The 25663-nt window shown below is 43.0% G+C and overlaps 1 protein-coding gene across 3 annotated transcripts in view; it reads left to right on the forward strand.

Moving 5' to 3' along the window:
• Positions 1 to 25663, forward strand: part of slc15a2 (solute carrier family 15 member 2) — a 243672-nt gene that overhangs the window by 145665 nt on the left and 72344 nt on the right. For 2 of the 3 annotated variants that reach the window (XM_063052514.1, XM_063052515.1), the window contains one exon: positions 12999 to 13087. The exons of the other annotated variant lie outside the window; for it this stretch is intronic. In XM_063052514.1, coding sequence (XP_062908584.1) covers positions 12999 to 13087 — 89 coding nt within the window. The remainder of the gene's footprint in view (positions 1 to 12998; positions 13088 to 25663) is intronic. 3 annotated transcript variants of the gene reach the window in all.

Genomic DNA, 25663 nt, shown 5'->3' on the forward strand with positions numbered 1-25663 from the left:
ACAAAGCTTGTGTGTGCCTGCCTGTCAGAATATAAGGTAAAGATGACAAGCGTAGGAACCTTGCTTTTCAAGAGATATTGAGGATCTGGATAAGAGAAAAAAGGAGCTGCATAGCAGATATAGGCAGGTAAGAACAAATGAGATTCTTATGGAGTATAAGAAATAAGACCATAAGACCATAGTCTATCAAGTCTGCTCCACCATTCAATCATAGCTGATCCTTTTTTCCCCTCCTCAGCCCCACTCCCCAGCCTTCTCCCCATAACCTTTGATGCCATGTCCAATAAAGAATCTATCAAACTCTGCCTAAATATACCCAATGACCTGGCCTCCATAGCTGCCTGTGGTAAGAGATTCCACAAATTCGGAGTGAAATAGAGACACTACTTTCTCCCTTATTAGGGAGAGTGAGAACCTGTGGTATGTTGAAAACCAGGAGAATGAGTAGTCCTTGGGGTACCGCAAGTCTGTGTCTTTGTTGTTGCTTTGCTGCACACTGAGTGCTCAGTGGTGGGTGCCAATGCTTTTATTTTACTGGTGTGGGGAGAGGAGATTGTTGCTTGCTGCCACTTACGCAGGGGAGGGAAGGGAGCTGGGGGTTACATTTTACTGTTGTTCATTCTTTGGGTGCCCTCCTCTGTTTTCATGGATGGTTGCAAAGAAAAAGCATTTCAGGATGTATATAGTATACATTTCTCTAACATTAAATGTACTTTTGAAACCTTTGAAATTCACCACCCTCTAGCTAAAGAAATTTCTCTTTATCTCTGTTTTAAATGGCCATGCCTCTATCCTGAGGCTGTGTCCACTTATCCTAGACTCCCCTACCCTGAGAAACATCCTTTCCACATCTACTCTGTATAGGCCTTTCAACATTTGAAAGGTTTCAATGAGATCCCCCCTCATCCTTCTAAATTCCGTGAGTACAGACCCGGAGCTATCTAAAGTTCCTCGAATGATAAAACTTTCATTCCTGGAATCATCCCTGTGAACCTCATCCAAACCCTCTCCAACGGCAGCATGTCTTTTCTAAGATGAGAGGCACAAAACTGTTCACAATACTCAAGGTGAGGCCTTACCAGTGCCCTTTCATTCCCGGAATCAGCCTTGTAACCCTCTCCAATGCCAGCACATCTTTTCTCAGATGAGGAATCCAGAGCTATTCACAATATTCAAGGTGAGACCTCACCAGTGCCTTATAAAGCCTCAGCATCACATCCTTGCTCTTGTATTCTGGACCTCTTGAAGTGAATGTTAACATTCAATTTGCGTTCCTCACCACTGACTCCACCTGCAAGTTAACCTTTAAGGTATTTTGCACAAGGACTCCCAAGTCCTTTAGCACTTCAGATTTTTGTTTTTTCTCCCCAATTAGAGAATAGTCTGCACATTTATTTCTACTACCAAAGTGTATGACCATGCATTTTCCAACATTGTATTTCATTTGCCACTTTCTTGCCCATTCTCCTAATCTGTCTTAAATCCTTCTACAGCTTACCTATTTCCTCAACACTACCTGCACCTCCATCAATCTCTTTATCATCTGCAAATTTTGCAACAAAGCCATCTATTCCATCATCTAATTCATTGAGATCCAGCATAAAAAGAAGTGGACCCAACACCAAACCCTGTCGAACATCACTAGTCACTGGCAGCCAACCAGAAAAGGATCCTTTTATTCCCACTCGTTGCCTCCTACCAATCAACCAGTGCTCTAACCATGCCAGTAACTTTCCTACAATACCATGGGTTCTTAACTTGCTAAGCAGCCTCATGTGTGGCACCTTGTTAAAGGCCTTCTGAAAGTCCAAATATACAACATCCACTGCATTCCCTTTATCTATCCTACATTTAATCTCCTCAAAGAATTCCAGCAGGTTTATCAGGCAAGATTTTCCCTTAAGGAAACCATGCTATAATCTCATCCTTAAGAATTGACACCAACATCTTCCCCACTACTGAGGTCAGGCTAACTGGTCTATAATTTCTTTTCTGCTGCCTTCCTCCTTTCTTAAAGAGTGGAGTGACATTTGCAATTTTCAATCCTCTGCCAGAGTCCAATGATTTTTGAAAGATCATTTCTAATGTCACCACAATCTCTAATGCTACCTCTTTCAGAACCCGAGGGTGCAGTTCGTCTGGCCCAGCTGACTTATGTACCTTTAGGTCTTCCAGCTTTTTGACCACCTTCTCTCTTGTAATAGTAACTGCACCCACTTCTTTTCTCTCACACCCTTCAACATCTGGCACACTACTAGTGTCTTCCACAGTGAAGACTGATGGCAAAATACTCATTTAGTTCATCTGTCATTTCCTTGGCCCCTGTTATTATTTCTCTGGCTTCATTTTCTAGTGGTCCAATGTCCACTGTCATCTCTCTTTTAGTTTTTTACATACTTGAAAAAGCTTTTACTATCCACTTTTATATAGTTTGCTAGCTTGCTTTCATATTTCATCTTTTCCCTCCTAATGATCCTTTTAGTTCTCTGTAGGGTTTTAAAAGCTTCCCAATACTCTGTCTTTCCACTAATTTTTGCTTTCTTGTATGCCCTCTCTTTTGCTTTTACATTGGTTTTGACTTTCCGATGCAAGAGAAATGCAATTAAAGAAATCAGGAGAGCTAAAAGAGGTTGTTCCAGCAGACAAGGTGAAGGAGAATCCTGGGATTCTACAGATATGTCAAGAGGAAAAGGATTGCAAGGGACAAAACTGATCCTCTGGAGGACCAGACTGGTAATCCATGTGTCGAGTGAGATTATATGGGGGAGTAAATCTCCTCTGTACTTTCTCAATTTGATTGACATCTTTCCTATAATTCGGTGACCAGAACTGTACACAATACTCCAAATTTGGCCTCACCAATGCCTTATACAATTTCAACATTACATCCCAACTCCTATACTGAATGCTCTGATTTATAAAGGCAAGCATACCAAAAGCTTTCTTCACCAACCTATCCACATGAGATTCCACCTTCAGGGAACTATGCACCATTATTCCTAGATCCCTCTGTCCTACTGCATTCTTCAATGCCCTACCATTTACCATGTATGTCCTATTTTGATTAGTCCTACCAAAATGTAGCATCTCACATTTTTCAGCATTAAACTCCATCTGCCATCTTTCAGCCCACTCTTCTAACTGGCCTAAATCTCTCTGCAAGCTTTGAAAACCTACTTCATTATCCACAACGCCACCTATCTTAGTATCATCTGCATACTTACTAATCCAATTTACCACCCCATCATCCAGATCATTAGTATATAACATCCCCATAACATCCCAACTTCTATACCAGGGGTCCCCAAACTTTTTTGCACTACGGACAGGTTTAATATTGACAATATTCTTGCGGACCGGCTGACCCGGGGGGGGGTGGGGTAGGGTTGCCAATGGACAAGAATAGCAGTCAAATACGTTGTGTTTACCCAGGGAAAGACTACAATGACCATGAAGCCTTGTGCGGGCACCAGTGCGCATGCGTAACCTGTGCATGCGTGTACCAGCCGATTTTTTTTTCTGCAAATCGTTTTTGGCGATTCTGTTCGAGGGGAGGGGTTAATCATGGCCGGAATATAGGTGATAAGTGGCTAATACACTTAATTTCATTTCTAAAATGACTTAGCTAATGAATTTAATACTAAACACACAGCGCATATTTTCCTCGCATGAATATAGCGATAAGTCAATTATCAGGGGAGGACAGGGGAGCTTGAAGTAAGTGTTGAACGAACTTCCAGTAGAAGTGGTAGAGGCGGGTTCAATATCATCATTTAAAGAAAAATTGGACAGGTATATGGACAGGAAAGGAATGGAGGGTTATGGGCTGAGTGCAGGTCGGTGGGACTAGGTGAGAGTAGCGTTCGGCACGGACTAGAAGTGGCGAGATCACCTGTTTCTGTGCTGTAATTGTTATAGGGTTATATAAGTCAATAGCAACATAGCATTTTAAGTAACGTTTGGATATTAAACACAGAGCGCATATTTTCCCCATATGAACATATAAAATTATTGCAACACACCAATATCGTTGAATCAGTGGGAGCCCTGGGGTGATGGGAGACAGCGATACTCGAAGGGGGTTCTTTATGTCCAGTCTGTTCCGCAGTTTAGTTTTCATTGCATTCATTGCAGAAAACTCCGCTTCGCAGAAATATGTTGGAAATGAAAGCAACGTTTCAGTGCTTTCGTGTCTATCTCAGGATATTCAGCCTTGACTTTGATCCAGAATGCCGGCAGAGATGTTATATCAAACATACTTTTTAGCCCGCCGTCATTTGCAAGCTCGAGGAGTTGATCTCCTTTCCGTGCTGACATGGATGATGCGCGGGTAATGACCTCGCTTGCGTGATGGCTCAACAGTGTGCGTGTCAGGGAATGAGGAAAGGTGCAGCTGACTCCTATCGCCAAATCATATCGTTTCCTCGTGGCCCAGTAGCGTACGTTTTGCGGCCCAGTGGTTGGGGACCGCTGTTCTATTCTCAATACTTTGATTTATGAATGCCAGGATGCCAAAAGCCTTCTTTACAACCCCATCTACCTATGACGCCACTTTCAGGGAATTATGTATCTGAACTCCCAGATCTCCTTGTTCCTCCGCACTCCTAGGTGCCCTACCATTTACTGTGTGTAAAGCTATTGTAAAAGCAAAATAAATACAACAAAGCAAAAATTAGTGGGAAGATAAAGATTTGAGGAGCTTTTTAAAACCTATAGAGAGAAAGTAAAAAAATCATTAGAAGGGAAAGGATGAAATATGAAAGCAAGCTGGAAAATAATATCAAAGTGGATAGTAAAAGTTATTTCAAGTATGTTAAAGATAAAAGGGAAATGGAAGTGGATTTAAGGCCATGTGAAAATGAGGCAAGTAAAATAATAACAGGGGACAAGAAGATGGCTGATGAACTAAATGAATATTTTACATCAGTCTTCACTGTGGAAGACACTAGCAGTATGCCTGATGTAGTGTGTGAAGGAAGAGAAGTGGGTGCAGTTACTGTTACAAGAGAGAAGGTGCTCAAAAAGCTAAAAGACCTAAAGGTACATAAGTCACCCAGACTAGAGGAACTGCACCCTAGGGTTCTGAAAGAGGTAGGGTTAGAGATTGTGGTGGCATTAGAAATGATCTTTCAAAAATCATTAGATTCCGGCATGATGCCAGAGGATTGGAAAATTGCAAATGTTATTCCACTCTTTAAGAAAGGAGGAAGGCAACAGAAAGGAAATTATAAACCAGTTAGCCTGACCTCAGTGGTTGTGAAGATGTTGCAGTCAATTGTTAAGGATGAGGTTATGGAGTACTTGGTGACACAGGACAAGATAGTACAAAGTCAGCATGGATTCTTTCAAGGAAAATCCTGCCTGACAAACCTATTGGAATTCTTTGAGGAGATTACAAGTAGAATAGATAAAGGGGCTGCTGTGGATGTTGTATGTTTGGACTTTCAGAAGGTGTTTGACAAGGTGCCACACATAAGGCTGCTTACCAAGTTAAGAGTTCATGGTATTACTGGAAAGTTACTAACGTGGTTCGAGCATTGGCTGATTGGGAGGAGGCAGTGAGTGAGAATAAGTGGATCCTTTTCTGGTTGGCTGCCAGTGAGTAGTGGTGTTCCGCAGGGGCTAGTGTTGGAACCACTTAGAAACATAGAACATAGAAAACCTACAGCACAATACAGGCACTTCGGCCCACAAGGCTGTGCTGAACATGTCCTCATCTTAGAACTACCTGGGCTTCCCATAGCCCTCTATTTTTCTAAGCTCCATGTACTTATCCAGCAGGTTCTTAAAAGATCCTATAGTTTCCGCCTCCACCACCGCCACTGGCAACCCATTCCACGCAGTCACCACTCTCTGCGTAAAAAACTTACCCCTGACATTTCCTCTGTACCTACTTCCAAGCACTTTAAAACTGTGCCCTCTCTTGCTAGCCATTTCAGCCCTGGGAAAAAGGCTTTTAACTATGCACACGATCGATGCCTCTCATCATCTTGTACAACTCTATCATTCATCCTCTGCCACTCCAAGGAGAAAAGGCCAAGTTCACTCAACCTATTCTCATAAGGATGCTCCTTGTAAATCTCCTCTGCACCATTTCTATGGTTTCCATGTCCTTCCTGCAGTGAGGCAACCAGAATTGAGCACAGTACTCCAAGTGAGGTCTGACCAGCGTCCTATATAGCTGCAACATTATGTCTTGGCTCTTAAACTCAATCCCACGGTTGATGAAGGCCAATGCACCGTATGCCTTCTTAACCACAGAGTCAACTTGCGTAGCAGCTTTGAGTGTCCTATGGACTCGGACCCCAAGATTCCTCTGATCCTCCACACTGCCAAGAGTCTTACCATTAATGTTATATTCTGCCATCATATTTGACCTACCAAAATGAACAACTTCACATTTATCTGGGTTGAACTCCATCTGTCATTCCACAGACCATTTTGCATCCTATCAATGCCCCGTTGTAACCTCTGACAGCCCTTCACACTATGCACAACACCCCTAACCTTTGTTTCATCAGCAATTTTACTAACCCATCCCTCCACTTCCTGATCCAGGTCATTTATAAAAATCACGAAGAGCAGGGGTCCCAGAACAGATCCCTGAGGCACACCACTGGTCACCGACTTCCATATGGAATATGACCTATCTACAACCATTTCTTTTTATGCTGTATATAAATGATTTAGATGATGGAATAGATGGCTTTGTTGCCAAGCTTGCTGATGATACAATGATTGTTGTAGGGACAGGTAGTGTTGAGGAAACAGGTAGGGTGCAGAAGGACTTAAACAGATTAGTAGAATGGGCAAGAAGGTGGTAAATGAAATAGAATGTTGGAAAATGCAAGATCATGCACTTTGGTAGTAGAAATAAATGTGCGGACTATTTTCTAAACGAGGAGAAAATCCAGGAATGTGAGTTGCAGAGCTACTTGGGAGTCATTGTGGAGAACACCCTAAAGGTTAAGTTGAAGATTGAGTTGGTGCTGAGGAAGGCAAATGCCATGTTAGCATTCAATTCAAGAGATCTAGAATACAAGTGGAGGGATGTGATGCTGAGGTTTTATAAGGCACTGGTGAGGCCTCACCTTGAGTATTGTGAACAGTTTTGGCCCCTCATCTTAGAAAAAATGTGCTGGCATTGTAGAGGGTCCAGAGGAGGTTCACAAGGATGATTCCAGGAATGAAACGGTTATCATTTGAGGAAAGTTAGATGGCTCTGGATCTGTTCTTGCAGGAATTCTGAAGGATGAGGGGGGCTCTCATTGAAACCTTTTGCATGTTCGAAGGCCTAGACAGAGTAGATATGGAAAGGATGTTTCCGATGGTGGGAGAGTCTAGGACAAGAGGGTACAGCCTCAGGATAGAGGGGCGCCTTTTCAAAACAGAGATGCGAAGAAATTTCTTTAGCTAAAGGGTGGTGAATGTGTGGAATTTGTTGCCACATGCAGCCGTGGAGGCCAGGTCATTGGGTGTATTTAAGGCAGAGATTGATAGGTTCTTGATTGGACTGGCATCACACGTTACGGGGAGAAGACCGGGAATTGGCATTGAGGAGGAAATTTAAAAAAAGGATCAGCCATGATTGAATGGCAGAGCAGACTCGATGGGCCAGCTGGCCTAATTCTGCTCTTATGTCTTATTGTCTTATGGTCTTTCTCACTCTTTGCCTTTAGCCGGTCAGCCACGAATTTAAACATGCTAGAATCTTCCCTGTAATACCAAGGGCTCATAGCTTGTTAAGCAGCCTCATGTGTGGTACTTTGTCAAAGGCCTTCTGAAAATCCAAGAACACATATCAACCAATTCTCCTTTGTCTATTCTGCTTGTTATTTCTTCAAAGAATTCCAACAAGAATTTCAACTGCCATCCCTGCCAATGTTAGACTATAAGACATAGGAGCAGAATTATGACATTCAGCCCATCGAGTCTGCTTTGCCATGTAAAAGGAGGGAGGAGAAGATGGCGGCGCGACGGCAGCGTGCGCGGCCACTTCGGTGGTGATGTCTGTTATCTATCAATAAGGGACCGTGCACAATTCTGATTTGATGGAGACAGACGTGAGAGTACGGAGGAACATCTGCGGGGACTTTTGACACTTTATTTACAGTGCCCGTGGTCTGCTCTGTATCAAATTATGGTATTGACTTGCACTGCTGTAACTATATGTTATAATTATGGTTCTGTCAGTGTTAGTCTTTGGTTTGTCCAGTTTTCTGTGATATCACTCCGGAGAAACGTTGTATCATTTCTTAATGCATGTATGCATTTCTAAATGACAATAAAAAGAGGACTGAGTGTTCTCATAATCTAATCATGGCTGATCCCTGACCCACTCTACCTGATATACTTGCCTTCTCGCTATAACCTTTGATGCCCTGACTAATCAGGAAACGATCAGCTTCCACCTTAAGTATGCCAAAAGACGGATTCCACTGCAGTCTGTAACAGAGCATTCCACAGATTCACTACTCTCCAGCTAAAAAAATTTCCTCCTTACCTCTGTTCCAAAAGGTTGTCCCTCAATTTTGAGGCTGTGCCCTCCAGTTCTGTTACCCCACCACAGGAAACATCTTCTCCATGTTCACCCTATCTAGTCCTTCCAACATTTGGTAGGTTTCAATGAGATCCCCATGCAGTCTTCTGAATTCCAGTGAGTACAGACCCCCTTCATATGTCTGCTCCTCACATGTTAACCCCCTTCATTGCTGGAATCATCCTCGTGAACCTCCTCTGGTCTCTCCAATGACAACACATCCTTTCTAAAATATGGGGCCCAAAACTGTTGTAAGTCCTCCAAGTGCAGCCTGGCTAGTGTCTTATAAAGGTTCAGCATGATCTCCTTGCTTTTATATTCTATTTGTCTTGAAATATATGCCAATGTTGTAGTTGCCTTCTTTACCACAGACTCGACCTGTAAATTAACCTACCCTCCACTGATCTTCGTAATATCTGCAAATTTTGCCACAAAGCCATCAATTCCATTATCTAAATTATTGACAATGTGAAGAGTAGCGGTCCTAATACTGACCCCTGAGGAACATCACTAGTCACTGGCAGCCAATGGAAAAGTCCCCTTTTATTCCCACATGCTAACTCCTGCCCGTCAGCTAATCCTCTATCAATGCCAGTATCTTTCCTGTAACACCGTAGGATTTTATCTTGTTAAGCAGCCTCATGTGTGACACCTTATCAAATGGCATCTGAAAATCCAAGTAAATGACACCCACTGCCTCTCCTTTGTCCATCTGGCTTTTTACTTCCTTGAAGTACTCTAACAGATTTGTCAGGCAAGATTTCCCTTCACAGAAACCATGCTGACTTGCACTTAATTTTTTATTAGTCTTCAAGTACCCCATCACTTCATCCTTAATAATAGTCTCCATCACTTTCCCAACCACTGAGCTTAGCTAACTAGCCTATAATTTTCTTTCTTTTGCCTTCCTCACTTCTTAAAGAGTGGAGTGACATTTGCAATCTTCCAGTCTTCTGGGACCATGCCAGAATCAAAGTGATTCTTGAAAGATCATGACCAATGCATCCATTTTCTCTTCTGCAGTTTTTCTCAGGACTCTGGGATGTAGTCCATCTGGTCCAGGTGACTTATCCACCTTAAGACCTTTGAGCTTGCCGAGCACATTTTCCACTGTAATAGCAATGGCACTCACTCCTGCTCCCTGACACGCAGACCTCTGGCACACTGCTAATGTCTTCCACAGTGAAGACTGATGCAAAGCACCCATTAATTTCATCTGCTATTTCTTTGTCCCCCAGCACTGTCTCACCAGCATCATTTTCCAATGGTCCAACGTCAACTCTCAACTCTCTTTAACTCTTTATATAACTGAAAAAAGCTTTTCATATCCTGCTTTATATTATCGGCTGGTTTCCCCGCATATTTCATCTTTTCCCTTCATATAGCTTTTTAGTTGTTTTTTTTGGATTTAAAAAGCTTCCCAATTATCCAACTTCCCATTCACTTTTGCTACGTTACATGCCCTTTCCTTGGCTTTTATACAGTCGATAACTGCCTTTGTCAGCCACTGTTGCCTGCCCCACCATTTGCGAGCAGCTTCTTCCATAGGACATATCTATCCTGCACCTTGTGAACTATTCCCAGAAACTTCAGCCATCTCTGCTCTGCCATCATCCCTGCCAGTGTCCTCCTCCAATCCACCTGGGCAAGCTCCTCTCTCATGCCTCTGTAATTCCCTTTATTCCATTACAGTATTGATACATGTGAGTTATGCTTCTCCCTCTCGAATTGCAGTGTGAATTCAATCATGTCATCACTGCCTCCTAAGGGTTCCTTTATGTTAAGCTGACCAACAAGATCTGGGTTATTACACAACACCCAATCTAAGATAGCCTTTCCCTGAGTAGGCTCAAACACAAGCTGCTCTAAGAAGCTATCTTGTAGGTAAACAACAAATTCCCTGTCTAGCGATCTGACACCAACCTGATTTTCCTAATCCTCCTGCTTATTGAAGTCTGTCATTACTCTTATTACAAGCCTTTTCCAGCTCCCTTTGCAATCTCAGCCCCACATCTTGGCTACTATTTGGAGGCCTATATATGATTCCCATAATGGTTTTTTTCACCTTTGCAGTTTCTTAACTCCACCCACAAAGATTCGACATTCTCTGACCCTATGTTAACTCTTTCTAAAGATGTAGTTCCATCTCTCACCAACAGAGCCACACCACCGCCTATGCCTTCCTGCCTGTCCTTTTGATACAAAGTATATCCTTTGATGTTAAGTTCCCAACTATGACCTTCTTTCAGCCACAACTCAGTGATGCCCACGATGTCATACCAACCAATCTCTAATTGTGCCGCGAGTTTGTCTGTTTGATTCCGAATGCTACCTGGATTTAATTACAGCACCTTCAGTCCTGCATCCTTCACCCTTTTGAATTTTACCTCTGTGGTGCAATTTAACTCTTTGCTCTATCTACATCTGGTTTGTCCTTCCTTACATTCATGTTACATCCATAATCTACTTGTAAACCTGCTGGCTCATCCTCAGCTCTATCATACTGGTTCGCAATCAATCCTGGCCAACTAATCTCTCACATCTCTCTAATTCCCTTTACTCTACTGTAATAATGATACATTTGATTTTATATTCTTCTCAGATTCAGGGCAAATTCGATCATATTGTGATTACTTGTCCCCAGTGGTTCTTTTACATTAAGTTCGCAAATCAATTTCAGATTATTGCACAACACCCAATCCAGAATAGTTCATACCCTAATGGGCTCAATCACGAGTTGCTCTAAAACGTCATCTTGTAGGCATTCTAGAAATTACCCTTCTTGGGATCCAGCACCAGCCTGATTTTCCCAGTCTACTTGCATACTTACAGGCCACTTCCTTATTACTGTTTGGAAGTCTGTATATAATTCCCATCACGGTTTTTTACCCTTGCAGTTCCTTAGCTCTATCTACAATGGCACTATGTCACCTCTTTCTAATGATTTGATTTCACTTTTTACCAATAGAGCAATGCTGCCCCCTCTGCCTTCCTGCCTGTCCTTTCGATACAATGCGTATCCTTGGACGTTAAGCTCCCATATACAATCTTCTTTCATTCATTATTCAGTAATGCCTACAACGTCATACCTGTCAATCTGCAACTGTTCGACAAGTTCATCTATCTTATTCCGTATTCTGCCTGCATTTAAATATAACATCTTCAGTCCTGTATTCACTCTTCTTGACTTTGTTCATCTTTTACATTGGAACTCATCTTGTTAACTGAAAATTTTGCCTCTCCTTGATGGAGTCTCACTTCGCACTGCCTCTGTGTGTAAACCAACTACTTCATCCTCAGCACTATCAGCCCGGTTCCCATCTCGCTGCAGATTGAGCAGCATTTGGATGCCATTCATACTGCAGTGTTTCAACAATTCCTTTCTCCTCACAGATTTTTGCTCCAGAGTGCAGCATTTAGAGACAGAATATAATATAAATGGTAAGACTATTGGCAGTGTAGAGGATCTGAGAGATCTTGGGGTCCGTGTTGATAGGACACTCAAAGCTGCCGCTCAGGTTAACACTGTTATTAAGAAGGTGAATGTTGTGCTGGACTTCATCAACTGTGGGATTGAGTTCAAGAGCCGAGAACTCAAGCTCCTGAAGCTATATAAGACCTTGGTCAGACCCCACTTCTGGTCACCTCATTACAGGAAGGATGTGGATACTATAGAGAGAGTGCAGAGGAGATTTACAAGGATGTTGCCTGGATTGGAGGGTGTATCTTATGAAAATAGGTTGAGTGTACTTGGCCTTTTCTCCTTGGAGCGACAGAGGATAAAAGAGGACCTGATGGAGGTGTATAAGATAATGAGGGGCATTGATTACGTGGATAGTCAGAGGCTTTTTCCCAGAGCTGAAATAGCTAACACGAGAGGCATAGTTTTAAGAAGTTTGGAAATAGGTACCGAGGGGATGTCAGGGGTAAATTTTTCACACAGAGAGTGGTGGGTTCATGGAATGCACTGCCAGTGGTGGTGGTGGAAGCAGATACAATAGGTCTTTTAAGAGCCTCTTAGATAGGTACGTGGAGCTGAGAAAAATAGAGGGCTATGTGCTGAGGAAATTCTAGGTAGTCTCTAGAGTAGGTTATATGGTCGGCACAGTATTGTGGGCCAAAGGGCCTGTAATGTGCTGTAAATTTCTATGTTCTATCTGTAATTTTTTTTGTCTTAGTTTTCACCAAGACCTTTCTAAAGCTAATGAAATAAATCTTTGCCAGTTCAAGATTAACCTTATCCCTCCATAACTACCTTGACACTTAAGGATTCTTCTGCAATAGCTTAAACTACCCAGAGGTAACCAAGCAACTCCCTATATCAGGCAAATGGAGATGTGAGGGACAATCACTCCCACAAAGTTGTTGTCAGAGTGTTTCTAACAGTATTCAGATGCAAACCATTTTACTAAATCATTACTAATTATTTTTGCTTGTGACTCTTTTTTCTTTTGCACAGACAATTAACGCCCTTTTGATAGTTACTTTTATTCCGGTCTTCGATATGGGCATTTATCCACTCATTGCGAAATGTAAAATTAACTTGACGTAAGTATTCAGACCTATGAGTTACAGCATTATAAAACTCTAGTTATGCCGCACCTGGAGTATTGCATACAGTTCTGGTCACCCTAGGCAAATTGTTGGCTTTAGGGAAAGTGCAGAAGAGGTTTATTCTGATGCTGCCTGGATTAGAGGGCATGTGCTATAACGAGAATTTTGACAAACTTGTGTTGTTTTATCTGGAGAGGCTGAAGGGAGATATGATAGATGTTTATAAGATTATGAGAGGCATTGTTAGAGTAGACAGACAGTGTCTTTTTCCAAAGGTTAGAATGTCCAATACCAGAGGACGTTTCAAGTGAGAGGAGGTCATTTCAAAACAGGTGTGAAGGGCAAGTGTTTTACACAGAGAGTGAAAAGCACTGCCTGGGGTGATGGTACAGGCAGGTACTTTAGAGACATTTAGATAGATGCATAAATGTTTAGGTGGTCATTTGAATACTAATTGAATTGGTTCTACACAAAACTATGGGTAAAAGAGCCTGTGCCTGTGCTACACTGATCTATGTTCCATGTTCTATGTTCCTGGTGTCATTTCTATGCTCTGATCTAAGTGCTAATGTTAAATGTGGGATGGGTAACGTGTGTGGGTGAAGATGGCAGGGAGTGGTCATATAACTACAGTACTAATCAACAAGCTTCAAAACCTTGGCCTCTGTACCTCCCTCTGCAACTTCCGCACCAGGAGATCCAGTCTGTGAGGATCAGAAATAACATCCCTCCACCCTTGACAAGCAACACTGGCACACTTCAAGGATGCGTGCTTAGCCCACTTCCCTACTCTTTCTACACCAAGAACCTTTTGTCTTCAGTAGTTGCAATGGACCTACTATTCATTGTGAATCTTCTACCTCCATTGGACAAGCTAAAGTGCTTCACCACACATGTAACAGGATTAAATCCCATCTCCTACTACTCTGAAGGTGTTGGAAGCGCAATTGATCTTTCAAGATTCCAATCTATTATCACATGAACATGGAAATATACAGTGAAATGTATCATTTGCATTAATAACCAACACACTCAAGGGTGAGCTGGGGGCAGCCTGCAAGTACAACAACATAGCATAAGAACAATGTTCGGCAGAACAACACCAAACACTGATGAATAGAACACAAGTAACAAAACAACAACAACAAAACAAGCCCCATTCCCCCCTCCCACCTATGCACATTCATAGTCTTCTAAACCAGTTCTTCGGCCTCCAGTCTCCAGCAGACTCTGATTCAGACTCATTCAACCAAGGCAACAAGACGAGAAGAGAAATAAGAAATACTCACCAAGCTAATATGAGCATGGAACCCCCTGTCCTTCTACAGCAATGTAGCAGGTAATGGTGTTGCCTCTCAGTCTCAGCAACCCACGTTCAATCCTAACCTTGTTATCGGGATTGGTATTGGCTTGTTATTGTCACCTGTACTAAGATACAGTGGAAAACTTACAGAGTTATAGTTATAGAAAATTACAGCACAGAAACAGGCTCTTTGCCCCATCTAGTCTGAGATATATAAACTGCCTACTCCCATCGACATGCACCATTACCATAGTCCTCAATGTCCCTACCATCCATGTACCTATCCTAACTTCTCTTAAACGTTGAACTCAAACTCACATTGGCCACCCGCATGGGCAGCTTGTTCCACACTAACATGACCCTCTAAGTGAACAAGTTTCCCCTCATATTCCCCTTAAACATTTCACCTTTCACCCTTAACCCATGATCTTTAGCTGTAGTCCCACACAACATCAGTGGAAAAAAGCCTGCTTACATCTACCCAATCTGTATCCCTCAAAATTTTGTACATCTCTATCAAATGTCTGTGATTGTGTGTGAGATGTGAGAACTCTGTGAGACCACCAGCCTCAAGGAAAACTGCATCTGCACGAGGTGCACCGAGCTGCAGCTCCTGAGAGAACATATGAAGGAACTGGAGCTGCAGCTTAATGACCTTCAGCTTACACAGTGGAATGGAGAGATGATAGATAGGAGCTACAGTGTGTTAGTCACCCCAAGGTTTCAAATGTGTGTGTGACTGTTAGGGGAAGGAAGGAAAATGCATAGGCAGTGGCAAAATACCCCTCAATAATAAGTATACACTTTAAATACTTTGAGGGGGAAACGACCTAACTGGGAGGGGGCATGGTGACAGAGTCTATGCCGTTGAGTCTGATGCTGTGTCTCAGCAGAGCAGAGGGGTGAAGACAACTGCAATGTTGATAGGAGATTCCATAGTCAGAGGAACAGAGACAGGATTCTGTGGGCATGATAGAGACACCCGGATGGCCTGTTGCCTCCCAGGTGCCAGGGTTCGGGTTGTCTCAGAACAGGTCCATGACATTCTCAAGTGGGAGGGTGAGCAGCCAGAAGTCTTGCTACATATTGCCACCACTTACCTGGATTGATAAGATGAGGAGGTCTTGAAGAGAAATTTTAGGGAGCTAGATGGAAAGCTAAAAACAAGACCTCCAGTGTAGTAATCTCCAAATTGCTGCTGATCTCATGTGCCAGTGAGAGTAAGAATAGGATCACTTGGTAGGTGACTGTGTGGCTGAGCAACTAGCGCAGGGGGCAGGGGTTCAGATTTATGCATCTTTGGGATCTCTCAGGGAAAGATATGACCTGTACTAAAGGGATGGGTTACACCTGTATCTGAGTGGGGCCAATATCTTTGCAGGCTGGTTTGCTGAATGGTCATTGGGAGATAAGTTAAAAGAACCCTTTGGGGTAAGTTATCATAATATGATCGAATTCATAGCCAATAATATCAAAGAGGATACAAAATTTTCTTCAGATACATAAAATGTAAAAGAGAGGCAAAAGTAGATATCAGACCGCTGGACAGGTAGTAATGGGAGAAAGGAAATGACAGAAAAACCGAATAAGTATTTTGCATCAATCTTCACTGTGGAAAACACCAGCAGTATGGTGGAAGTTCCAGATGTTAAGAGGCATGGAGTTTGTGAAGTTGCCAAAACCAGAAAAAAAGGTTCTTGGGAAACTGAAAGGTCTAAAGGTAGATAAATCAGATGGTGCGCAGCACAGCGTTCTGAAAAAGGTGGCTCAAGAGATTGTGGCGGCATTAGTAATGATCTTTCAAAAATTACTAGGTTCTGGAATAGTTCCGGAAGACTGGAAAATTGCAAATGTCACTCCACTCTTCAAGAAGGGAGAGAGGCAGAAGACAGGAAACTATAGGCTCGTTAGTCTGATCTCAGTGGCTTTGGGAAGATGATGGACTCAATTTTTAAGGATGTGGTGTCGGGGTACATGGGGACGCACGTGATAAAATAGGCCATAGTCAGCATGGTTTCCTTAAGGGAAAATCGTGCATGACATATCTGTTGGAATTTGTTGAAGACTTTTTTTCGGTCTATTCTTTATCAAATTATGCTATTGCTTTGCACCATTGTAACTATATATTATAATTATGTGGTTTTTGTCAGTTATTTTAATCTTGGTTTGTTTTGTGTTTCTGTGATATCATTCTGGTGGAGCATTGTATCATTTCTTAATGCATGCATTACTAAATGACAATAAAAGAGGACTGCATGTTCTCATAATCTAATCTAATCTAAGAAGTGGCAAACAGGATAGAGAAAGGAGAACTGGATGCTGTGTACTTGGATTTTCAGAAGGCTTTTGACAAGGTAGAACAAGGTAAGAGCCCATGGTATTACAGGACAGATATAGGCATCCATTAGTCTTGTGAGACCATGGATATGCATCTTGGAAGGTTTCCAGGGCACAGGCCTGGGCAAGCTTGTATGGAAGACTGGCAGTTGCCCATGCTGCATGTCTCCCCTCTCCACGCCCCTAGGGCCGATACAGCTTGGCACCGGTGTCGTCGCAGAGCAATGTGTGGTTAAGTGCTTTGCTCAAGGACACACATGCTGCCTCAGCTGAGACTCGAACTAGCGACCTTCAGATCACTAGACTGATGCCTTAACCACTCGGCCACGTGCCAACAGGACAGATACAAGCATGAAATAAGCACTGGTTAATTGGCAGGAGGCAAAGGGTGGGAATAAAGAGAGCTTTTTCTGGTTGGCTGTCAGTTGCGTAGTGGTGTTCCACAGGGGTCTGTGTTGGACAGTATCTTTTCATGTTATATATCAATAGAAACATAGAAAACATATAGCACAATACAGGCCCTTCGGCCCACAAAGCTGTGCTGAACATGTCCTTACTTTAGAAATCATCTAGGGTTACCCATAGCCCTCTATTTTTCTAAGCTCCATGTACTTATCCAGGAGTCTCTTAAAAGACCCTTTCTTATCCGCCTCCACCACTGTTGCTGGCAGCCCATTCCACACACTCACCACACTGCATACAAAACTTGCCCCTGATATCTCCTACTTCCAAGCACCTTAAAACTGTGCCCTCTCGTGCCCTGGGAAAAAGCCACTGTCTATCCACATGATCAATGCCTCTCATCATCTTATACACTTCTATCAGGTCACCTCTCATCCCCCATCGCTCCAAGGAAAAAAGGCTGAGTTCACTCAACCAATTCTCATAAGACATGCTTCCCAATCCAGGCAACGTCCTTGTAACTCTCCCCTGCACCCTTTCTATGGTTTCCACATCCTTCCTGTAGTGAGGCGACCATAACTGAGCACAGTAGTCCAAGCAGGATCTGGCCTGGGTCCTACATAGCTGCAACATTAACTCTTAGCTCCTAAACTCAATCCCATGGTTGATGAAGGCCAATGCACCGTATGCTTTCTTAACCACAGAGTCAACCTGCGCAGCAGCCTTGAGTGTCCTACGGACTCAGACTCCAAGATCCCTCTGATCCTCCACACTGCTGAGAGTCCTACCATTAATACTATATTCTGTCATCATATTTGCCCTACCAAAATGAACCACCTCTCACTTATTTGGGTTGAACTCCATCTGCCACTGCTCAGCCCATTTTTTGCATCCTATCAATGTCCCGCTGTAATATTTGACAGCCCTCCACACTATCCACAACACCTCCAACCTTTGTGTCATCAGCAAATTTACTAACCCATCCCTCCACTTCTTCATCCAGGTCATTTATAAAAATCATGAAGAGTAGGGGTCCCAGAATAGATCCCTGAGGCACACCACTGGTGACCAACCTCCATGCAGAATATGATCCGTCTACAACCACTCTTTACCTTCTGTGGGCAAGTGAGTTCTGGATCCACAAAACAATGTCCCCTTGGATCCCATGCCTCCTTACTTTCTCAATAAGCCTTGCATGGGGTACCTTATCAAATGCCTTGCTAAAATCCATATACATTACACCTACTGTCATCAATGTGTTTAGTCACATCCTCAAAAAATTCAATCAGGCTTGTAAGGCGTGACCTGCCTTTCACAAAGCCAGGCTGACTATTCCTAATCATATTATGCCTCTCCAAATGTTCATAGATCCTGCCTCTCAGGATCTTCTCCATCAACTTACCAACCACTGAAATAAGACTCTATAATTTCCTGGGCTATCTCTACTCCCTTTCTTGAATAAGGGAACAACATCCACAACACTCCAATCCTCCAGAACCTATCTCGCACCCTCGCTTCCCACAGTAGCCTGGGGTACACCTCTTCCGGTCCCACTGACTTATTGAACTTGATGCTTTCCAAAAGCTACAGCACATCCTCTTTCTTAATGTCTATATTCTCAAGCTTTTCAATCTGCTGTAAGTCATCCCTACAGTTGCCAAGATCCTTTTCCATAGTGAATACTGAAGCAAAGTCCTCATTAAGTACCTCTGCTCTCTCCTTTGGTTCCATACACACTTTTCCACTGTCACACTTGATTGGTCCTATTCTCTCATGTCTTATCCTCTTGCTCTTAACATACTTGTAGAATGCCGTGGGGTTTTCCTTAATCCTGTCCACCAAGGCCTTCTCATGGTCCCTTCTGGAACTCCTAATTTCTTTCTTGAGCTCCTTCCTGCGAGCCTTATAATCTCCTAGCTCTCTATCATTACCTAGATTTTTGAACCTTTCATAAGCTCTCCTTTTCTTCTCGACTAGATTTACAACAGCCTTTGTACACCACGGTTCCTGTACCCTACCATCCTTTCCCTGTCTCATTGGAATGTACCTATGCAGAACGCCACGCAAATATCCCCTGAACATTTGCCACCTTTCTTCCATACATTTCCTTGACAACATCTGTTTCCAATTTATGCTTCCAAGTTCCTGCCTGATAGCCCGTTACTCCAATTAAACACTTTCGTAACTTGTCTGTTCCTATCCCTCTCCAAAGCTATGGTAAAAGAGACAGAGTTGTGATCACTATCTCCAAAATGCTCTCCCACTGCGAGATCTGACACCTGACTAGGTTCATTTCCCAATACCAGATCAAGTATAGCCTCTCCTCTTGCAGGCTTATCTACATATTGTGTCAAGAAACCTTCTTGAACACACCTAACAAACTCCACCCCATCTAAACCCCTCGCTCTAGGGATATTCCAATCGATATTTGGGAAACTAAAGTCTTCCACCACAACAACCCTGTTAGTATTACACTTTTCCAGAATCTGTCCCCCTATCTGCTCCTCGATGCCCCTGTAACTCACAATCCTGTTAGTATTGCACCTTTCCAGAATCTGTCTCCCTATCTGCTCCTCAATGTCCCTGTAACTATTGGGTGATCTATAAGAAACACCCAGTAGAGTTATAGACCCCTTCCTGTTCCTAACTTCCACCCACAGAGACTCTATAGACAATCCCTCTATGTCTTAACGAGTTGGGACAAGTGACGGAAGTGTGTGTAGGGGAGCACTTTGGTTCCAGTGATCATAACACCATTAGTTTCAACTTGATCATGGATAAAGATAGATCTGGTCCTCGGGTTGAGGTTCTAAACTGGAAGAAGGCCAAATTTGAAGAAGTGAGAAAGGATCTAAAAAGCGTAGATTGGGACAGGTTGTTCTCTGGCAAGGATGTGATCGGTAAGTGGGAAGCCTTCAAAGGAGAAATTTTGAGAATGCAGAGCTTGTATGTTCCTGTCAGGATTAAAGGCAAAGTGAATAGGAATAAGGAACCTTGGTTCTCAAGGGATATTGCAACTCTGATAAAGAAGAAGAGAGAGTTGTATGACATGTATAGGAAACAGGGAGTAAATAAGGTGCTTGAGGAGTATAAAAAGTGCAAGAAAATACTTAAGAAAGAAATCAAGAGGGCTAAAAGAAGACATGAGGTTGCCTTGGCAGTCAAAGTGAAGGATAATCCAAAGAGCTTTTACAGATATATTAAGAGTAAAAGGATTGTAAGAGATAAAATTGGTCCTCTTGAAGATCAGAGTGGCTGGCTATGTGCAGAACCAAAAGAAATGGGGGAGATCTTAAATGGGCTTTTGCATCTGTATTTACTAAGGAAACTGGCATGAAGTCTATGGAATTAAGGGAAACAAGTAGTGAGATCATGGAAACTGTACAGATTGAAAAGGAGGAGGTGCTTGCTATTTTGAGGCAAATTAAAGTGGATAAATCCCCAGGAGCTGACAGGGTATTCCCTCGGACCTTGAAGGAGACTAGTGTTGAAATTGCAGGGGCCCTGGCAGATATATTTAAAATGTCGGGATCTACGGGTGAGGTGCCGGAAGATTGGAGAATGGCTCATGTTGTTCCGTTGTTTAAAAAAAGATCGAAAAGTAATCCGGGAAGTTATAGGCCAGTAAGTTTGACGTCGGTAGTGGGTAAGTTATTGGAGGGAGTACTAAGAGACAGAATCTACAAGCATTTGGATAGACAGGGACTTATTAGGGAGAGTCAACATGGCTTTGTGCGTAGTAGGTCATGTTTGACCAATCTATTGGAGTTTTTCGAGGAGGTTACCAGGAAAGTGGATGAAGGGAAGGCAGTGGATGTTGTCTACATGGACTTCAGTAAGGCCTTTGACAAGGTCCCGCATGGGAGGTTAGTTAGGAAAATTCAGTCGCTAGGTATACATGGAGAAGTGGTAAATTGGATTAGACATTGACTCAATGGAAGAAGCCAAAGAGTGGTAGTAGAGGATTGCTTCTCAGAGTGGAGGCCTGTAACTAGTGGTGTGCCACAGGGATCAGTGCTGGGTCCATTGTCATCTATATCAATGATCTGGATGATAATGTGGTAAATTGGATCAGCAAATTTGCTGATGATACAAAGATTGGAGGTGTAGTAGACAGTGAGGAAGGTTTTCAAAACTTGCAGAGGGATTTGGACCAGCTGGAAAAATGGGCTGAAAAAATACAGATGGAGTTTAATACAGACAAGTGTGAGGTATTGCATGTTGGAAGGACAAACCAAGGTAGAACATACAGGGTAAATGGTAAGGCACTGAGGAGTGCAGTAGAACAGAGGGATCTGGGAATACAGAGACAAAATTGCCTAAAAGTGGCGTCACAGGTAGATAGGGTCGTAAAGAGAGCTTTCAGTACATTGGCCTTTATTAATCAAAGTATTGAGTATAAGAGCTGGAATGTTATGATGAGGTTGTATAAGGCACTGGTGAGGCCGAATCTGGAGTATTGTGTTCAGTTTTGGTCACCAAATTACAGGAAGGACATTAATAAGGTTGAAAGAGTGCAGAGAAGGTTTACAAGGATGTTACCGGGACTTGAAAAACTCAGTTACAGAGAAAGGTTGAATAGGTTAGGACTTTATTCCCTGGGGCGTAGAAGAATGAGGGGAGATTTGGTAGAGGTATATAAAATTATGATGGGTATAGATAGAGTGAATACAAGCAGGCTTTTTCCAGTGAGGCAAGGGGAGAAAAAAACCAGAGGACATGGGTTTAGGGTGAAGGGGGAAGAGTTTAAAGGGAACATTGGGGGGGGGCTGCTTCTTCACACAGAGAGTAGTGGGAGTGTGGAATGAGCTGCCAGGTGAGGTGGTAAATGCGGGTTCTTTTTTAACATTTAAGAATAAATTGGACAGATACATGGATGGGAGATGTATGGAGGGATATGGTCCGTGTGCAGGTCAGTAGGACAAAGCAGAAAACGGTTTGGCACAGCCAAGAAGGGCCAAAAGGCCTGTTTCTGTGCTGTAGTTTTTCTATGGTTTCTATGGTCTTCCTCCTTTTCTGCAGCCATGACATTATCTCTGATCAACAGTGCCATGCCCCCACCTCTTTTGCCTCCCTCCCTGTCCTTTTTGTAACATCTAAATCCTGGCACTCAAAGTAACCATTCCTGACCCTGAGCCATCCAAGTCTCTGTAATGGCCACAACATCATAGCTCCAAGTACTGATCCACTCTTAGCTCATCCGCTTTGTTCATAATACTCCTTGCATTAAAATAGAGACATCTCAAACCATCGGCCTGAGCGTGTCCCTTCTCTATCACCTGCCTATCCTCCCTCCGGCACTGTCTCCAAGCTTTCTCTATTTGTGAGCCAACCGCCCCTTCCAACATTTCTTCAGTTTGGTTCCCAACTCCCAGCAAACCTAGTTTAAACTCTCCCCAATAACCTTAGCAAACCTCCCCACCAGGATATTGGTCCCCCTCGGATTCAGTGCAACCCGTCCTTTTTGTGCAGGTCACTCCTGCCCCAAAAGAGGTCCCAATGATCCAGAAATCTGAATCCCTGTCCCCTGCTCCAATCCCTCAGCCATGCATTTATCCTCCACCTTACTCTATTCCTGTACTCACTGTTATGTGGCACAGGCAGTAATCCCGAGATGATTACCTTTGTGGTTCTGCTTCTGAACTTCCATCCTAACTCCCTGTAGTCTGCTTTCAGGACCTCCTCCCTTTTCCTGCCTACGTCGTTGGTACCAATATGTACCACGACCTCTGGCTGTTCTCCTTCCCACTTCAGGATATCTTGGATACAATCAGAAACATCCCGGACCCTGGCACCTGGGAGGCAAACTACCATCTATGCTTCTTTCCTGCATCCACAGAATCACCTGTCTGACCCCCTAACTATAGAGCCCCCTATCACTGCTGCCATCCTCTTCCTTTCCCTACCCTTCTGAGCCACAGGGCCAGACTCTGATCACTTGGATGACAGAAGGGTTTGGAGAATGGGCAAAGAAGTGGCAGATGGAATACAATATCGGAAAGTGTATGGCCATGGACTTTGGTAGAAGAAATGAAACGGTTGACTATTTTCTAAATGGAGAGAAAATACAAAAAACTGAGATGCAAAGGGACTTGACAGTCCTTGTGCAAGATTCCCTAAAGTTTAATTTGCAGGTTGAGTTAGTGGTAAGGAAGACAAATGCAATGTCAGCATTAATTTCAAGAGACTAGAAGATAAAAGTAAGGATATAATGTTGAGGCTTTATAAAGCACTGTTGAGGCCTCATTTGGAGCATTGTATGCAGTTTTGGAATCCTTATTTTAGAAAGGATGAGCTGAAACTGGAGAAGGTTCAAAGGAGGTTCACAAAAATGATTCCAGGATTAAATGGCTTGTCATATGAAGAGTATTTGATAGCTCTGCGAATATTCACTGGAATTCAGAAGAATGAGGGATGACCTCATTGAAACCTATCAGGTGGTGAAAAGCCTTGACAGAGTGGGTGTGGAGAGGATGTTTCCTCTGGTGAGAGAGTCTAAGACCAGAGGACACAGCCTTAAAATAGGGGGCATCCTTTTAGAATGGGGATGAGGAGGAATTTCTTTAGCCAGTGAGTGGTGAATCTGTGGAATTCATTGCTACAGCCAATGAGGCCAAGTCTTTATGTATTTTCAAGGCAGAGGTTGTTAGATTCATGACTGGTGAGGATTTGAAGCGATACTGGGAGAAGGCAGGAGACTGCAGCTGAGAGAAAACTTGGAGCAGATTGATGGGCCAAATAATACTCTTATAACTTAAGGTCTTATGGCCTAAATCTATTCTGAGTCTTTTATGTTCCAAGGAATATCGTCCTAACCCATTCAATCTTTCTATATAAGTCAGGTCCTTGTAATTTTTCTCTGTACTCTTTCAACCTTATTTACCTCTTTCCTGTAGATAGGTGACTAAAACTGCACACAATACTCCAAATTAGGCCTCATAACTTCTTTTACAATCCCAGCAACATAGCATCCCATCTCCATACTCAATAGTTTGATTTATGAAGGCCAATGTGCCAAAAGCTTTCTTTACAAAAAAATCTACCTGTGACACCACTTTCAATGAAATATAGACCTGTATTCTCAGATCCTTTTGTTCTACAGCATTCCTTAGTGCCTTACTATTCGCTGTGTAAGACCTGCCCTGGTGGATTGAAGGAAGTGCAACACCTTGCACGTCACACAAAATGCTGGAGGAATTCAGCAAGCTAGGCAGCATCAGTGGAAAAGAGTAAACAGTTAACATTTCAGGCCAAAAACTTTCATCAGGACTGAAAAAAAGATGAGAAGTCTGAGCAAGCGGGTGGAAGGAGGGGAGGAAAAACTACGAGGTAGTAAGTGATAGGTGAAACAGGCAGGGTGGGAGCGATGAAGTAAAGAGCTGGGAAGTTGGTTGGTGAAAGAGATAAAAGACTGGAAAAGGGGGATTCTGATAGGAGAAGATAGAAGACCATGGAAGAAAAGGATGAAGGAGGAGCTCCAGAGGGAGGTGATGGGCAGGTAAGGATATAAGGTGACAGAGGGAAACAGAAATGGGAAAATGGTGAGGGTGGTGCAATTTCCAGAAGTTTGAGAAATCAATATTAATACCACCTTGTACTTCTTCCTCTCCTCCCCACACCTTATTGCTCTGACTTCTCATCTTTTTGTTCCAGTCCTGATGAAGATTCTCAGCCTGAAGTGTTTCCATAGATGCTGCCTGGCCTACTGAATACCTCAAACATTGTGTGTGTGTTGCTTTTGGACTTCCAGCATCTGCAGATTTTCTCATGTTTGAACACCTTACACTTGTTTGCTTTAAGTTCCACCTGCCAGTTTTCAGCCCATTATTTCAGCTGGTCCAGATCCTGTTGAAAGTCGGATAGTCTTGCTTGCTGTTCAGTACTTCCCCAATCTTGGTGTCACTTGCAAATTTGCCGATTCAATTAACCACATTATCATCCATTAATTAAGACATTAAGAAAGAGGATGTGCTGGAGCTTTTGGAAAGCATCAAGTTGGATAAGTCTCCGGGACCAGATGAGATGTACCCCAGGCTACTGTGGGAGGTGAGGGAGGAGATTGCTGAGTCTCTGGCAATGATCTTTGCATCATCAATGGGGACTGGAGAGGTTCCGGAGGATTGGCGGGTTGCAGATGTTGTTCCCTTATTCAAGAAAGGGAGTAGAGATAGCCCAGGAAATTATAGACCAGTGAGTCTTACTTCAGTGGTTGGTAAGTTGTTGGAAAAGATCCTGAGAGGCAGGATTTATGAACATTTGGAGAGGCATAATATGATTAAGAATAGTCAGCATGGCTTTGTCAAAGGCAGGTCATGCCTTACAAACCTGATTGAATTTTTTGAGGATGTGACTAAACACGTTGATGAAGGTAGAGCAGTAGATGTAGTGTATATGGATTTCAGCAAGGCATTTGATAAGGTACCCCATGCAAGGCTTATTGAGAAAGTAAGGAGGCATGGGATCCAAGGGGACGTTTCTTTGTGGATCTAAAACTGGCTTGCACACAGAAGGCAAAGAGTAGTTGTACA

The sequence above is a fragment of the Mobula hypostoma genome, chromosome 6 (assembly GCF_963921235.1).
Source record: "Mobula hypostoma chromosome 6, sMobHyp1.1, whole genome shotgun sequence".
NCBI lineage: Eukaryota > Metazoa > Chordata > Chondrichthyes > Myliobatiformes > Myliobatidae > Mobula > Mobula hypostoma.